Source organism: Vidua chalybeata, chromosome 5 (genome assembly GCF_026979565.1).
Source record: "Vidua chalybeata isolate OUT-0048 chromosome 5, bVidCha1 merged haplotype, whole genome shotgun sequence".
Taxonomy (NCBI): domain Eukaryota; kingdom Metazoa; phylum Chordata; class Aves; order Passeriformes; family Viduidae; genus Vidua; species Vidua chalybeata.
In genome coordinates this window covers 27600984-27617936 of record NC_071534.1, presented here as the reverse complement: position 1 = coordinate 27617936, position 16953 = coordinate 27600984, and the positions used below count along the sequence as shown (strand labels likewise).

Here is a 16953-nt window from a genome sequence, read left to right as displayed (position 1 = left end):
GTTGCAACAGAATTGTAGTAATACAGCTACCAAACTCGGTACTTCTGCCAGAAACCTAGCCCCTGTAAGCCTGTTAGTTGGGCCTACCCACTTCTTTAAAGCACTTACTTGTGTGCTTCCCAAAGGAATAAGCTTTTGGCAGTTGTATGGAAGTGTGAGGTTGTGATTCACTGGAATTTCAATGAGGTTAGGGCATGAAGAGCTGGAGTTTCTCACAGCAGTGATTTTACTAAAGCATTGCTGCAAAAAGTTTGCAGGACTCATTCTCAAGAGACAGCCATGTAAAATTATCTGACTACTTAAGTTCCTACACTGAATTCCCTCTATTTTAGTAGAAATGTAAGGGATATTTTTTTCTTTTTTTTTTAGCATAAATATAAGTTTTGCAGGCCTCTGAAAAGAGAGAGTCACTGGTTTAAATATGTGTGCTTCTTTCTGCTGCACCTTTGCTTGCCTAGAACCAAAGAGATGACTACTTCAGTATAATTCAGTATGTTACCAGACTCAGCTGACAAATAACTACCTGGTAAATACTGAATGGCTCTTTAGCATTAGCCAGATCAAGCAGGATATGTACTTAAAAAAATTACTATTAGCATTTACCTTTGGTTTTTTGTTCCCTACAGAGTCAACTCCGAACTAGAAGGAAATGAAACACTGAAGATAATTGAAATAGATAGAAGAGTCAATGCCACCTCTTAAAAATAAAAATGCCTTTTTTCTTGACTTCCCTCCTTCCCACATATTTTCAACCAAAGTTCCCCTGACTTGTCATCCTCAGTGAACCAAAGTACAAAAGAGAGGGAGTTCAACTTCTGCATTGACTGATGAGGCTGTGACTACAGATGGGATCTCTTGTCTTTGTAACTCCCTTCCTCACGTCGCACACAGTCCCTATCTCTGCTTTTATCCCTTTCCTGTCTTAACGCTGCAAGGGCAGGACTGAATTATGATGGCAGATGATGCCAGCAGCGTGCCAGTGACTGGTGGGTGTGTGTGCCTGTACATGCACACAGCCTGATCTGAGCACAAAGACATTCTGGAGAAGGGTGAATTGTGCAAAAGCAATGGGAGCATGTGGGTGATAGGTTTTTTGGGAGAAGGTAATTGAGAGAGAGAGGAGATGCAGCATGATGGTGCTTAGAGTCTCACCACAGCTCTGTGCCTACTGGTCTACAGCACTTGAACCTTTTGCGGGGGTAGAGAAGCACATGTGCAGCCTGCTGCTGAAGGGACAAGAAAGGGCCCTGACACTGCTGAGGTCACAGCACAGGCAGGAGAGGGCTGGTCCATGATGCTGCTGAATTGTCCTCCCCATGCTCTTTCTCTTCTCCCCTCCAGTCTCTTCATCACTTAGCAGGGTAGGTTTCTCTGTGCATTGAAAGCAGTCCCAGTAGGCTTCCCTGCTTCCACCCTTGAGAAATTAAACAAAGATCAGTCACTGTCTTACCACACACAGTGTGGGAGAATTACACTAGTTTAACTAAATCTGTTTAGAAAGCAGGTTTTGTTACATTTATGCAATATTTTAGATGGATGCCCTTTAGTCTGCTTAAAGCTAATCTATTTAGTTTAAGTCAGTTCCTTCCCAACAAACTAAATCAATGTAAGGCTTAAACCAGAAGTGCCTCCTGAGAGGACTGTATGGATTTAATTTATTGACTTCTAGCTGGTTGATGAAAATTCTTGTGTAGACCTGGTCTCAGATTGTCTTGTGTTTTCTTTTCCTTGCCATCTTCCTGTTACTATTGTAAATAGTATTTATTAGCTTTGAAAAATTCTGTTCAGGTAGTTGCAAAGAGAACTGAGCTTTCCTAACCCTGCAAGTGATCTGGGTAGACCCTGAAATTAGACAGACAAACATCACTGAATACTCATTTCCTTCCCTTAAGCTTGAATTGTCCTAAAATATAGCCATGTGTCTTATTTTCCTCTTACCTGCTTTTCCAGAGATGTGATCTGAGACCAACTGCTTTGGGTACAGACAGGCCCAGCTCATGCCTAGAGCTGGTGGATCCTGTGTTAACTGTATGCCAAGGCAGCCTCTGATCTGAGAAGCTGATTATGTAGGCAGGACACCTGTCAAAGGAGGAATGAGATGAGCACGTGGGAAGGTGAAGTGACTGGCCCAGGCTCACTGAGAAAGCCAAGAGCAGCATTCAGGTCTGATCCTGGTCCAGTACTCTTCTCCATGCTTTGTTTCTTTGTCCCATGGTGTTGTTGACTTCAAGTGTCCTCTCTCTCTCTCTCTCTCTCAGTACCCTGGTCATGCCTTTGCCTGAGCTGTGCTTCTTGCAATTTGTCCCTGCAGAGGCATAGTTGAACTCAGTCCAGAATTTGAGCAGGGTTTTATCTGGTTCCTACAGAAGGGCACTTGTGCTCCATTGAGGATGGATCTAATGTGAAAATCCTAATTCAGCAGGCTAGCATAGCTACTTAACAGTTTACCACAAGAAGTCAATTAAAAAAAAAGTAATTTGAAGCTCTTTTTTCTTTTTTTTTTCCTAATGATAAATAAGGGAAAAACTAACCTAGCTTTACAAATAATTTTTTACTATGTACTGTAGATATTTCTTGCAACTATTCTATTTTGTAAAATATTGAATTTGTATTTTATTACAGCAGCTGTCGCACCAGCTCCTTTCTTGTTCTTCATTCTCCTTAGACTTTCTTCCTTCAGCATCCTATTTGCCACCCTCAGGCCTGACTCAAAATTCAGTGAAATGAATGGAAGGGATTTGGTGAATCGGAGGGGACTGTGGATCAGTCCCCCCTGTGCCATTTTAAGAGGGTGTTTCACATCAGTGACAGTGAAACAAGTGCCTGACTCCATGAGCTCGTTCTGGTGTGCAGATATGCTCTTCTAGGTAATGCCCTATTCTTCTACCCAAGTGCCTTATTATTTTACCTGAGGTGACAAAGAGAGGTGAAGTGCTGTTGTAGTCTGCTCTGCAAGTGTTCCCATCTTGGCATGGGTTAACCTCCACCATAAAGTCTGTCTCCCTTCACAGTGATCCTGCTGGGTTCTCTGAATCATTCCAGTATCCATGGACAACTTTTGTGTTTAGTTTTTTTTTTTAATGGTTTAAGGCTTCACATAAACAGTGATCACTTGTGAGTGCCCCAGGGGGTGGGGCTCAGCCCCACTGAGGTCAGCCACTTGCTCAGCCACTTGAGGTCAGCAAAGTGACAGGAGAAAGCTGGGATTGACCCCAACTGGTCAGCATAAGTGGGCAAGGTCATAGTTTAGAAAATTTCTTAAATGGTCTTTTTTTTCCAGAGCACCCTTGGTTTGCCGCCTTTGGGGGCAGCCAAGTGGTTAAATGTTTTGCAAAAGAGGGTGTGAAGCACAACACCACTTACCAGTCTTGCAGTTTGCACTGTGCAGCCTGAGCTCCTGCCTATTGCCAGCTAAATGGATCACCTCCCATTTCAGATACAGCTGGCTGACTTCACTGTGTGAAAACCAAAGTGGAATTATTTCTAAGCTCTTAAAGGAGAGATGATTTTGCACAACCAAAATAGCTCCTCCTCTCTGAAACCTACTGCACTGGCCGCCATTAAAACTTTGCCTTTTTTTTTTTTTTTTTTTTTTTTTTTTTTTGATTTGGGCATATTGGTTCAAATCTGATTATCTGATTGGAAGATAATCAATCATGTTTTCATCCTGGGCATTTTAAACTGGCCATGGTCTGGGTCAGGCCTCTGTAGTAATCCACCCAAGCCAGTATGGCCATACTGATTTCTTGTAAGTGTTTGATAATCTATTGCTATAATCTTAATTTGTGTAATCCTTTAAGTTATTTTTAGGTCCTCTTTTTTTAGGGAATCTCTTGACCTAGCACACACATTGCTTGGGGATTTATTGTATTACATGTTACTTTATAATAAGGAAAAACTTTGCTTGACTTTGGTGTGTTTGTGATCATTTTTCTTCAGGGGCCTTAATAGGACAGGTTTCTCTGCCAGGGGCCAAGGAATCCCCGTCATCTCACAGATGTTGTGTGGCAAGGACCCAGGATCTCCAGAGGGAGTTTGTGCCCGTGTTCTGTACCTAGCAGGGGATCGGAGGGGCAGGACAAGGTGCCATCGCACTGCCAGCCTCAGCATCCAGGGGTGACCCCGTGGGAATGTTGATGCACTGCAGACCACATGGAGAGGCAGCTTCTGTGCTCTGAGTTAAGGGCATAGGACAGGAGTAGTAAGGCATATTCAGGGAGGATGCCAGTAAGTGCTTTTAGTCAGTTCAGCTCTATTGCTTGAGGCCTTAGCCTTCTGCCAGTGTGCTTTTTCTGGTTATCAGTGACTTGGTGCTGTGGAAGCATATGTGTGTGTATGGACAGGGTAAGGAAAGGCCTTGTGTGCTACATAATTTCCATGTCCAGTAGAGGACTTCAGTGATAAACCTAAGGAGTCCTCAGCTGTAAGGTTATGTTGCTCACCAGCACAATTTTATACACAGTAGTAAACTTAGCTTTTGGCCTGTAGCTTTAAAGTATGTTTAGATCTGTTGAGTCTTTGCTTCTAGGGAGATAAACTATGAAGGAATATAGGGCATTATTTTATACATATGTATATTTAAAAAGTCTGAATCACAGGGCATGTGATCTTTCTAACCTTATTACCGGTGTGTAGATAATGTTGGCTTCCCCCCTCCCCCAGGATATTTATAGTTCTTTGCTGCACTTCTTTCATTTCATCTGTACCACTCAATATTTTTCAGCAGCACAGACCAATGGATTAGGCTGAGGTTCTTAGGCCAGATCCCAGCTGATACAACCAGCATGGTTCTCACACACTGCTCTTGGGGGCTGCAGGTCTGATTTATACTGACAGGGGACCTCTTCTCCACATCTCTCTGTGTAACAGTGTATCTTGATGTGTTCTTGATTCTTCTAACATAGACCAAAAATTAATCTAAAAACTTTTTTTTTTCCCTGCTAAAGAAACCAGCCCACCTCTCCACTCCCATCCCTCCCAACTATCAGTGGTGAATTCTGTCTAGACACTTTTAGAATGTAGGTCAAGTAAGTGAATGATGCTAATTGCTACGTTGGGAGGGATTTCCACTGAGTATTTGGGCTCTAGATTCTAGCTAATGCCAAGAGGCCATTGTTCAAAACCCATGCAGCTAAGAACAGAGGAATACAGAGTATTTTTATACTCCTGGTGACTAAAATATTTCTTTCTCAAGTCACTAATTAAAAAGGGAACATTTTGTATTCTGAAGGTGAAATGATAGGTCAGTACTTTGTAGCTACTAAAGTTGTCCCAGCCTATGTAACAGTGTAGTGCTATGATGTGTTGCTGCTTTGCACTGTCTAGCATTAAGGTTTAACAACTTTGTGGGGGTTACAAAGGGGAATGAACTATGTATGTGTTAAGTAAGGTCTTTACAAAGAAAATGTAAGGATTCAATCCATCTTGTAGCTTTCTCATGGCCAATAAAGTGACATTGGGCATTCAGAGAATTTGTTGAAGGTTGATCCTGATTAATACTGCATTGCTTAGGTGATCAGCATCCATTGGAGACTCCAGGATTGAGAGGGAAATTGCAATTTGGTTTTCTCATTTTTATGTCAGGCCTTGTTCGGCTTTACCGAGGTGTGTGTATATATATATGAATCAAATTCCTGTGTAGAAAAAAAGTGCATTATGCAGGAAACTAATTTGTGATGCTGCTTGGATCTGATGCTGAATTGAGTTTGGATATTCTTTATTAGCAGTAGTCTCTTGTCTGCCCTACAACCGATGTCCAGATTCTTCCTCCAAGAGCTTCAGCTAAAGAGGTGAGAACAGAACATGGGAAGGCTGGATTTGTAGACCTGTCTTACAGAAAGAGTGAAAGCAAAGGCAGGTGAAGGGACTCCTTGCATCACAGGGAAACCTTCTAGTTCTTGATTCCACAAATCAGCAGTGATAGCCTAAATCAGCAGTGATATCCTCTTTCATTGGTCGCCTGCTAGGTTTAGGTTCACTCATATTCCCCTTGCTCTTTAATGCTATGCAGTCCTGTTTATACAAACCTGATCTTTGTGTTATATCCCACTTTACCCTCTAAACAGCAGGTAAATATCTTCCTGAACCTTAGTAGTCCATAATGAAGGGAGTGGAAGAGAGAGAGGGAGAAGCAGAAGCAGGTACTGATTTTTTTCTACAGAAGCTCTGCTCATATCTGACTTCGCCATAACAGACTTTAATTCAGTGGTGCTGATATAATGGCACCTTGCTTTCTTCATTTGTACAGTTGGTGAGAACGAGTGTGCATGTGTGCACATCTGTGCACATGTGCATGGTGAATGATCAAAAGGTATCAAAAACACAGAGTTTTCTTAATGTAGTAAGTGTTGCTAAATAAAGGCATCTACCTGAACACACAGGGCACTTTGGGCTTGATGCAGCGGAAAGTCCAGGCATTTCTCTCTGAAATCTGTTCACATTCCACATCACTGAGCACTTGTAAAACTGTTGTGTGAATTGCTCTGAAGACTGTCCTGTGATTAATTGTCGACTGAATGTTGTTGCACTGTGTCATTTTGTGTGTGTGCATAGACTGTCTGACCTTTCTAGAGACCAGTTCTGGCTTGGTACAAAAAAATAATTATTTTATATTCTGGTATCATTTTTGGTCTTCAGAATTATGGCGTTGAATGCTTTTGTTTACTTTTTTTTCCTTTAAGTGGTGTATATTATCCTAAAAGGAGGCCCCTGGGAGCACTGATGCCCTAACCACCCCTCGGGCACAGTGAGATGCCAGCCAGAGGAAGCAGTTTCTTCTCAGAGGGTGGTGCAAGTGCATCCCAGTTTCCCTAAGATTCACTAGGCCTTCCAAGGGTAAATTACCTGGTGGTGCTCTCTTGAAGAGAAGTATCCATGGCCAATTCCATTGCCTTGGGCGTGCAGGACAGTCACTCTGCTGTGACACCCCTAGGGCACTTAAGCTGGTCTTTCCCTTTCCCTCTGTTCATGTGAATGCAGTATAGGTTTGTGCAAACATTTAAGACCTATCTAAGATGATAGGGACAATGATACTAGTGCAAAAGCACACCTTCCCCCCCCCCCCCCCCCCAAAAAAAAAAAAAAAAACAAAAACAAACTCAGCCTTGGTAAACTTCACTGGGGCCTCTTCTGACTGCAGATATCTCTATTCTCTTGCCATGTCTATTTAACACTGTGTCTGTGTTCTGTGACCTTTCTATTTTTGTACAAGTGCTGTAATCTGGATACGGTCCCACCTCATTGTTCACACTGCAAACATGTCCATTGGGTGGAAAGAAATTGCTGTTTTTCCTTTTTAAATCATCTGCCTGATTCTGTGAGAGAACAGACTACCTGCTTTTTTAGCCTAAATATGTATGTAGTAAAGTATGTTATGCTTTTCATTTCTTGCAAATAAATATTTTCTGTAGAAAAAAAGCAATTGCTACTTGTTTGATTTCCTGATGACTGGAAAAAATCTGGGCCCTCGACTTTCCCAGGTGTGCCAGCGTGTGCAATGTGTCCATCTTCAACAGAACCCTGGTAGTTTAGTGATAGAAAAATAATTATGTGGGGTTTTAATGAAGCTGGCTGCCCCTTCCCTTTTTGAGATTATCTGAGAATTATATCTCAGTAATGGGTGGAAATCAGGTGAAGGCCAACAGCATTTAACAGTGATAATGATACTCAGTGCAACACTGTGCTACAGCCCCATTAACAGTAAATTCTCTGTAACAGTAAATTCTCTGGATCCAGGAAGGCTGATGCCCGAGGAGGCATTGCTTCAGCCCAGTGACACTGAGGTGCTGTGTCACCTAGAGTGACAGAGCTTGCTGGGGCTGATCTGTGTGGGCCAAACAGCCCTCTGGAAGGTGAGGCCTTTCCCTGCTTTGCCTTTGCACTGGGCTTCTTTAAACTGGAGTGAACTCTTAAAAGAGCACTTTATGCTTTGGCTTTTTGGGATTGGGTCTTCTGCTGGCCTCGACTCCTTTCCTTAGCCTGCCTCACCCCTGAGATAATTCAGGAGCTTTCTCCAGCAATTCAGAAGTTGTTCTGCCTATGTAAGCACTCAACATTACACCCTACAGTCCAAACCCAGCATCCAGATAGGGCACAGAGCTGACCTCTGCTGCTTTGAGTAGACATGGAAAAGAAAATGCCTGATTGGTTTCAGTCTGGGGACTCTGTGGCTTTGCTGGTCATCCAAGGAACTTGGCAAGGGATGACCTACAGCAGGTGTAAAAATTACCCTGTGCAGTGCTGGCATCACAAATGGTACAGTAATTTGTTTTATGTTAGTTTTCTACTGGGAGGGAGACCTCATATATGAGTACTAGGCACCCCTGCAACAGCAACCAAGAATTTATCTTCCACAGGTAATATTAGCTATGGAAGTAATAGTTCCAGCTTAACTGAAAATGGGAGTGAGACAGATGGCTTTGGTGCATCCTTTCCAAGGCCTCTTAAAGAAGGTTGCTTTAGAGTTTGGGGAAGGCAGCATACCATGGAAATTGGAACACCGTGGCCTGCACTAAATTTCTGTCTGATGTGGATTTTCAGAAATGCCTTGATTTGAGGCTAAAGAGGTTAAAGTAGCAAAAGAAATTGGCAGTGAAGGAAGAAAAAAAAGAAGAAGCTCTTCTCCAAGGATCTACCCTGTGTGCCTCTTGCTTTCCAAAGAGGCAATTTCACTTGCCAGGACTATTGATCCAGGGTACTTGTTTGCAGCATCAAGCCATATATAGCATTTTTAGAGGAAAATCATTAGACTGTGACTGATTGGGAAAGTTGCCCTCAGTTTAGTTTTAGCTGAGCTCAGTTCCTTCAAGCAAACAAAACACAGGCTGGTGACCAGCCATCAGTTAAGAATCTCCTTGGATTTTGTGCAACCCTTAAAGCATCACACAGCAGGTGATGCTGCAGGGAGTCTGTGCCTGAAAAAGAAACCCCCACACAATGGGGAAATGCTGTGTGATGAGCTGTCAGCCTCCCTACCTATCAGCCTCCAGACATGCTGTTCTTGGAAAAGCATCTTACTGTTTGAATCCAAGGCTGGATTTTGATGCTCCTTTTTCCTGTTGCAGGGCAGGAGGAAGGATGTCCAAATGCAGCTCATGATGCCTCTCATGGCATGTTTGGGTAGAAAGTGTTCTCCTTGTGCTGGTAGCTATTGTTTGTACCTATTTTACGACAGTACAGACTTCTCCCCCCTTGAAGGTATTTCATGGAAGATTCATTCCTGATGCTCCCTTTCCTGATCTGTTTGCTTTAGGATTTTTTTTTTTAGAAACGTGGACCTCATGCTTGTGGCATGCTGGTGAATTTGGCTTGCCCTATTTATTCCATGCTTCAGATTCCTGGTCTGCAAGGCCAGTGGTGGTTTCCTCCTCTCTGTAAATCACACTAAGATTAAGCAAAGCAAGGTGATCCAAAGGAGATAGCAATTGGAAACAAAAGCATATTTCCTTTCTAATGAATAATAATGCTTGAGTGTCTTGTCTCCCTCCAGTTTGTGCCTCAAAAAATCAAAGTGATTTATTTGATTTCTCATTTTCTTGGTGTTGTCTCTTTGTGGGCTTCAAATGGTTACACTTTCATTATTAAATTAATCTTACGCTGTGTTTGCACGAGTTCTATACATTGCTATAAAATACTATTTTGTGTTTCTCTCGTAAGGAGGAAATTACAAGTTCTGGCCCCTATCTTTGCTGTGGCACAGCTGAGGGAGGATAAGAATAAGTCCATGACTGTTGGATTGTCTCATTTTCTCTGTCTAAAGAAATGCTTAGGGTCTGGTTAGCCCTCTTTTTAAACCTCTTTGGTAAAAATCTGTGCTTGATCTGCTCAGCTGAGGTGGGTCCCTCCTTGCTGAGCCTCAACATCCCTCAGTTTCACAATGGATGAGCAGTGCTCTACTAGACCTTCAAATGTTGACCAAAAGTGAATGTTGTTGTGGGTGGATCCAATCTATCAACATTGGATTTGGAAAGGGAAGCTGGTCACTTATGTAACATTAAAAAAACATTTACAATTGGAGGAGATGCAAATACATGCATACACATGTCTGTGTGTATAAATTTATTTTTATATGGTTTGTATTTTTTTTCCTGAAAGTTGAATGTTGGGGGCTAACCTGGGGATGAATTTTGTGTGGACTTAAGGAATATGGAGCATTTAAAGTAGACTGACTTCTCACTGGCTAGGCTGGCACATTGAACAAGTAAGGTTGCCTCATCCTTTTCTTCCCCAATCCCCTTTTTAATATATCCATCTCTTTTCTATTAGAAAAAGAATTTTCAGTCCCTCCTGCTCAAAATAAAACTTACTGCAGTACACACAGTCTGTGCACACTGGAGTGTTCAAAATGGGATTTTACAGGCATGTGAGTAATGAAATAAACCTTCCCTTGGCATTACTCCAAAAGGCTGAAATCCCTCCTTTTGCTGCAGTTCCTCTCTCATTCTCACCATCCACCCTGCTATTCATGGCATGCAGTATGGTGAGAAGTTTCCACCCAGGAAAAAGAACCCCCCACCTGCTGAACCTTGTCAGCTCTCCCAGACAATCAGGGGAGGCACCACAGAGAGGTGTGAGGTGTCCCATTTAACCTGACAGCGCTTAAGAGATGAGAACCCAGACCTGGGAGTTCAGATTTTTTGTTAGCATGATAATCCCAGATACTGGCAAAACCTGCTAAAAATCTATTTTTGTGCTCATCCTTTCCCTCAGTGGTATGTCTGCAGCCACACCTTGGAGCAAACATGATACTCCTACAAAGTTTCTGCCTTCCTGTACCCACAAGGACTGACAGCTACACCACAGGTGTAATAGCGTAAGCAGGGCTTTCCTTCACGAGCCTCAGACTCTCTCATAATTGCTCATATTCAGAAAAAAGGCAGTCAATTTAGCTCTTCATGTTGCAAATGAGTCATGCAAATCGCAGCAGTCAGAGGAAAAATAGGTAATCCCAGAGCAGAGTATAAATTTGGTCATCTGGATAAAAGGGTTATTGACAAGCAGGAGCTACAGGAGGGCTCGTGCTGAAGGAGGTGGCTCAGTGGCATGGATGTTCACTGGAGAGGGGGTAGGAAATCCTGATTAGTTGTTAGGCTTTGCTCCAGATGCTCTGGGGGAGGTAGAGTCATTAGCTGGGGCACAGGCCACAGAGCTGTTCTCATGTGGACCAAAGGCTGGGAGAATAAAGCTGTGAGATGATGCACAGTGTTCTGCTCTCCAAGTGCAAAATTAATTTGCAGTTACAGTTTTTTAGCACATGTCATTGGCATCTTCTCATAGCAACGGGCCACACAATTTTCACGAATGGCAAAACCTCAAAAGTAGCACTGATAAGAGAGGGACTTATGGTGTCACTCCCCATCCTTGAAGCTGACTTTTGGGCTGGCTCTGAACTGCTCTTTGACAGGTCTGCCCCAAGTTGGTTTAGTTTGGTTCTGCAAAAAATATATTTGTCACATGATCTTAGACTGAATGCTGTCGCAAGCAACATTCGCTGCTGATTTCCTTGGGAGTTAACCAGAGACTTTCCAGCTGAGGTCCCAGCTCTCAATGGAAAAGGACCAGTGGTTCCAGTAGAGCTCCATGCTGGTTTGTAGATCTCTCTGCACACAGCTCAGAGGAGGATCCAGACCTTCCTTTTATAGTCCTGCATAAGAACCTTAGTTTTGCTTCTAATAAGCAAGGGTTCTACATTGCTATATTATGCTTTATGTGCTTCACTAGTAATTAAAAGTAATCTGGGAATGGCATTGGAAAGGAGTGAGGATCAGGTATAAGGAATCTGTTGACTGTCATGAACCTGACTGGCATAGGGTTCACACAGAAGAGGCAAGGCTGCTTAGGGAGCACAGGAGATTCTGAAATCTCCTCCTGTAGGGTTTGCTTTCTCTGTATAAATAAGCATAATTGTTCGTGGGATTTCTTTATTTATTTATTTTATGTCTTTCTATTTTGGATTGCATTACCTCAGGGAACTTTTGCATACTGAAAACAAAGCACTGTCTGTGCATAATTCCTGCAATAATTTCTGTATAGCCACAGACCTCAACCTTTTCTGTACTTTTTAATCTTATTGTCACTGTCAGCACTCTTGTGCTGAAACATGCTGACGCTTTCCTCTGAAATTTTCCTTAGTGTCCCCTAATGAAGAAAAGGGAGAAGCAAGGAACAAGGTGGGAGTACAGTAACTTTACGAAGGGGCACCGTGATGCTTGTCAGAAGACTCTTTGCCGCTGGGTGCTTTGATTCTGAGTGCACCAAATTGAGATCACCGGGGGAACAGATTGGAAGCAATTGGCAGACGAGCAAGCGCGGGTGTAAGAAGACGAGGGCAGCGCTGGGTGCCCCGGGGCACCTGTGCTGGCTCGGGAAGGTGTTTGCAGGGGGACGCGGGGCGCGGCCGCGGGGCGGGGGGCGGCCGCGGGGGCGCGGCGGGGGCGCGGCGCTGCCATTGGCCAGCGGCCGGCGGGGCGTGGTGGGGGGCGTGGCAGGCCAGGAGTTTCCCACAATGCCTCGCTGCAGTGCGGCCGCCGATGGATGCTGCGCGGTCGCGCTGCCATTTGCAGCCGCCGCGGCTCGCAGCGCGCCCCGCGGCCCCGGGAGCTGCGGTCCCCCGGCCGCCGCCGCCCCCCAACGCCTGCAGCCGCCGGCCGGCCCTCCCCTGCCCCCGCCTCCTCCTCCTCCTTCTCAGCCCCGCTGCCCCGCCGCAATGAACCCCCCCGCCGCGGCCGGCGGAGAGGAGACGGGGGCGGCGGGCGGCGGCGGCTGCCGGGGGGCCGAGGGTGGCGGGGAGGCGGCGGGCGCCGCCGGGATCCCGGAGGAGCAGGGGCTGTCAGCGGCGGACGAGTCGCTGGAGGAGAAGCTGCGGAGCCTCACCTTCAGGAAGCAGGTGTCCTACAGGTGGGTGCCGGACGGCCGGGCGCCTCTCGGTGGGTGGGGAAGCGGCAGGCGGGTCCGGTGGTGCTGCGGCCAGGCAGCGGTGTGAGGGCAACACCGCCGGACCCGCCTGACACCTAAGGGGCTTCTTCTTCATTCCGAAGTCTGAAAGCTCTCCCAGATCTGCATTCCCTTAAGCTAGCGAGCGAGCGGCTCTCAGCCCTGCTGCTGCCGTCAGGTTTAGGGCGCTCCTCCGGCGCGGCAGCGCCAGGGGACATGGGGAGCGTGACAGGGAATGTGGGTGAACTTCAGAGTTACTCCGAGCCAGAGTCGGGGCTCTTGCCCGGCTGGTTAGGGATTAGGGCTTGCCCTTTTCAGTGAAAACACAGCCGCCTGTGTTCCCGGCGCCTCCAAACACTCGTTTAGGGAATGGGAAAAGCCTTTCTGGCGGCACCGCTGCTCCCGGGATGGGTTTGTCTGTGGGAATTCTCCCGGAGTGCTATGTCCCCTCCCTGCCTGCTCCGCACCCGCGCCGGTCGCCGTTGCATAAGCCCCAGCGGCTGATAAGATAGGGGGGCTGCTGTGCCTGGCACCTCAAGCGTGGCTGCAGGCTGGGGGCCACCAGCAGACAGCCACCGGGTGCCACATGCCCTGCTATGACCTGAGCAGGACGTCACTTTCATAATCAGGGTCTTCTGTTTTTTATGCCTATGCGTTTGCTTCATGTGCCTGATGTCAAATAAATGTCTTTGTTCCTCTTGTAAATACACCTGCGTGAAGGGGCCGTCGCTGGGGCTTGTCTGCTCTTCTGTTACCAGCTAGGAGCTGCTAATTGCCAGCAACTGCCAAAACGGATTGCTGTCTGAGAAGGTCCATGCCAAAAAGTTTTTGAGTCTTACCTAATTCTAGTTGCAGAGCCCCTGTGGAGGCAGCACACCATCAGTATCTAATGTTCTAGTGTGCTTAGGGATGAGCCCTCTCAGCTGGGAGGACAGAAAATACAGAGCTGTTACTTGTCACTGCAAGAAAAGGGTGTCTCTAGCCACAGGTAAATTAGCTGAAGACTCTCCCCAGCCTTGGGGATGCTTAATGTGCTGTCAATTTACAGTTGGGATAACTTAGGAGCTGGTCTAAGCTTCTGCATGTGGCAGGGCTTAAAGATGATGTAATTAAACACTCTTCATAGCTGCAGTTTCATATAATGCTTGATGTGTGCAGAGACACATTCCCCATCATGGGCTGTTGGTCCCAGCAGTGTGTGAAGTTTGGGATGATTTATCCTAGACTCAGTAAGGTGAGCGATGTGAAAATGAAAACTTACTGAATACCTCTGAAACAAACATTGCATCAGTAGGCTCTTGGTACTTTTGCATCTCTACCCTGACGATTTTCTTAGCTTGTGCCATTTAGGGGTAAATCCGTTGCAGGTAAAGGCAAAGTCTGCAGTGAGCTGCTGAAATAAAGTGGCTGCTAACAAGACAGGTTTGCTCATGTGTTTGCTCTTGGGACAGAAAGAAAGGAGTTTGAAATAAGTTTTCTGCCTTTTTTGGGGATGGTATGGGGGCAGGGAAGCAGAGATAGTAAAATCTATTTCTAATGTTCAGCTGTCTAGGTTGTCGAGAAATGTGTTAATATTGTGGGTATTCTTGAAGTTTTCTGCATGGTCAATATTTGTAAGGGTTTCATACTAGATGCTTTTAGGAGGAAATGTAGGGTTTTTTCCCCTCCTTCTTCTCTCCTTTGTCTATGCAAGCATGTAACAAGTCCTGAACTTTGAAAGCCTTTTCTTAAGTATCTCTTGATGCATATCAGTCATTCTACTTGACTTAAGGGTGCAACAAAGTACATTTTCTTTGCACCTGTGGATTTCCACACCTTTTCCTCATTTATGGCTGGTTCCCTATAGATAATATTTCCTTTATCATTTATCCATAATGAGAACAATCTGGATAGATAGAAGAGTATAAAACTTCCGCAGAGGGCCTCCACTGAGTTCTCCACACCCTGTAACCTCAGTCTCTTTAAATTGCTACCATTTCCCTCAGTAAATTATGGTGCTGAAATACATTTGCGAATGTAAATGGCTATATTAGGTCCAGGAAAACCTATTTACATTGGCACTTGGACTCCCTTACCCACTGGCACAATAGAAATTATTCAAGCTTCATAGAGCCCTTCAAACAGCTCATTTAGGGCTCTCTATGCAGGTGCATTATATTGCCATATACACCTGTAGAGCTGTTTTTATACATTCAGGAAATAACCCCAACAGTTGGAACTTGCTTAAAATAATAAAGGTGTATGAAAATGCATATAAGAGAATAAATCTATTGGTGGCAGTTGAAGGAGTGAAATGGGAGGTCAGGGTATTGTTACAGGGGAAAAAAGGAAGGAAAACTTCTGCTGTGCCAATGTTATTAAACTATAGTTTGCCTGAATCTGGGCTTAAAGTATGATGTTCTTTTTAAATTTGTTGTTAAACAGCAAATATCCTCATCTCTAATTAGCTGACGTTGTTGTTGCATGCAAATAACTTGTTAATTTCTCTAGAATTGTACCGAAACTATGAGGAACATGTTCAGAAATCAATGTTTTGTACTGATGTGGCCTATAGCTTGAAATGCAGGAGCTGCTGTATTAAATACGTCATAATTTTGTGTAGCAAATACCAACATAGGCGTGTTTGTCCCCCAGTCAAACCAGCAGGAGCAAAAACTTGCTTTAAATAACACAGGTATACCTTGTGGGGAGTTTGAGAATTCCCACGACCGTGCCATGCTCCCAGCCATATCCACCTTGCACCTGGCAGTCCGCAGAGCTCGTTGTCCACCCTAGGAGCTCCGCTCGGAGCAGATCTGCTCGCTGTGCTCTAACTGGGGACACACGCACAGTGGGGATGTGCCACTCTCCCGTGTTTTGCAGGAGCTAATGGCTTCAGAGTGGGGCTGTGCTCGTGTCCGTGCGCTGGAAGATCCCTTGAGCGGATCTTCTTTTGCTCCCAGCGCTGTTCCTGCCTGCCAGGACCGGGATCAGCCGGGGGAGCCGCCGGGGCAGACGGAGGGGATGGGGCACTTCAAACAGAACCTTCGATCCCTTGCTGAGGGGTCTCTTGCAGCACCTGTTGCTGTGCAGACCGAGTGACAACCAGAGAAATCTCCCTTTTCAGGGAGAAATCTTCTTTTTCATCTCTTAAACGAGGCTGACCCACTCAATGGTTGGATGCTGATATCAGGATGCCAACAGCTAAGCAGCAATTCTTAGCCCTAATTTATTTTTTACCCTGAAGATATGGAGTTAAATATCTTAACAATGTTTTGGCTCTTCTGCTGAAAATCTGAAATATTGGCTCACAAAATGAAAAACTTCTTCTTTTTTTTTTTTAATAAACTGATAAAACCAAAAGTTCATTTTCCCGCCCTCTGTGAAAAGATTGGCAAATGAAAACTGAAAAGTGAATTAAATATGTACATCTGCCAGAGAGAAATGCTTTTTACAGTTTGGTTCTCAGAATAGTATTTACCCCATACATTTCTAGACCCAGCAGAATATTTACAAGATATTGGAACAGAAAGGTGTGGGGTAAATTTTTTTCTCCCTTTAATTTTTATTATTTTGTCATTGCAAAGTTTGTGAGGAACCTTGTGGTGTCTTTTAGATTAAGTAGAGGTTAAAGTTGCTTTCCTGAAGTAATTCTTGATATAAAGAGAAATTCAGATTGTACCAAAGATGGATGCTTAGTAAGAATATACAATGAATATACAATAAAAAGCTAAGGTAAGAGGAAACCTGGAAAATAAAGCATTATCTGGTAGTTTCCTGCAAGTATTTGCACCTCCAAAATCTAATCTGCAATGCAGTCTTGTCATTTAATTAAGCTTAGAGAAATAGTAAAAGTAATAAATAAATTAATAAAAACCCCAACCAAACAAAAGAGCATCCCTAAAAATCAAAACAACACAACCTAAAGAGCAAGCTAACTTGAAACAATTGAAACAAACAATAGAGCAAATTGTTTTATTTTCTTAATTATTATTTAGAATTTCAGGGACTCTTGATTAGTGGCATTGGAAATAAAAATAGAGT

At 44.4% G+C, this 16953-nt stretch overlaps 2 protein-coding genes across 3 annotated transcripts in view; both read left to right on the top strand.

The window, feature by feature from the left end:
* The window catches only part of CREB3L2 (cAMP responsive element binding protein 3 like 2), a 75066-nt gene extending 68001 nt beyond the window's left edge, over positions 1-7065 (top strand). For both annotated transcript variants that reach the window (XM_053942822.1, XM_053942821.1), the window contains exon 12: positions 627-7065. In XM_053942822.1, the coding sequence (XP_053798797.1) occupies positions 627-702 (76 nt within the window). In that variant the 3' untranslated portion in view covers positions 703-7065. The remainder of the gene's footprint in view (positions 1-626) is intronic.
* A 5676-nt stretch (positions 7066-12741) lies between these two features.
* The window catches only part of DGKI (diacylglycerol kinase iota), a 198664-nt gene continuing 194452 nt past the window's right edge, over positions 12742-16953 (top strand). Inside the window, exon 1 of the mRNA XM_053943691.1 lies at positions 12742-12894. The gene's annotated coding sequence lies outside the window, so the exon portion shown is untranslated. The remainder of the gene's footprint in view (positions 12895-16953) is intronic.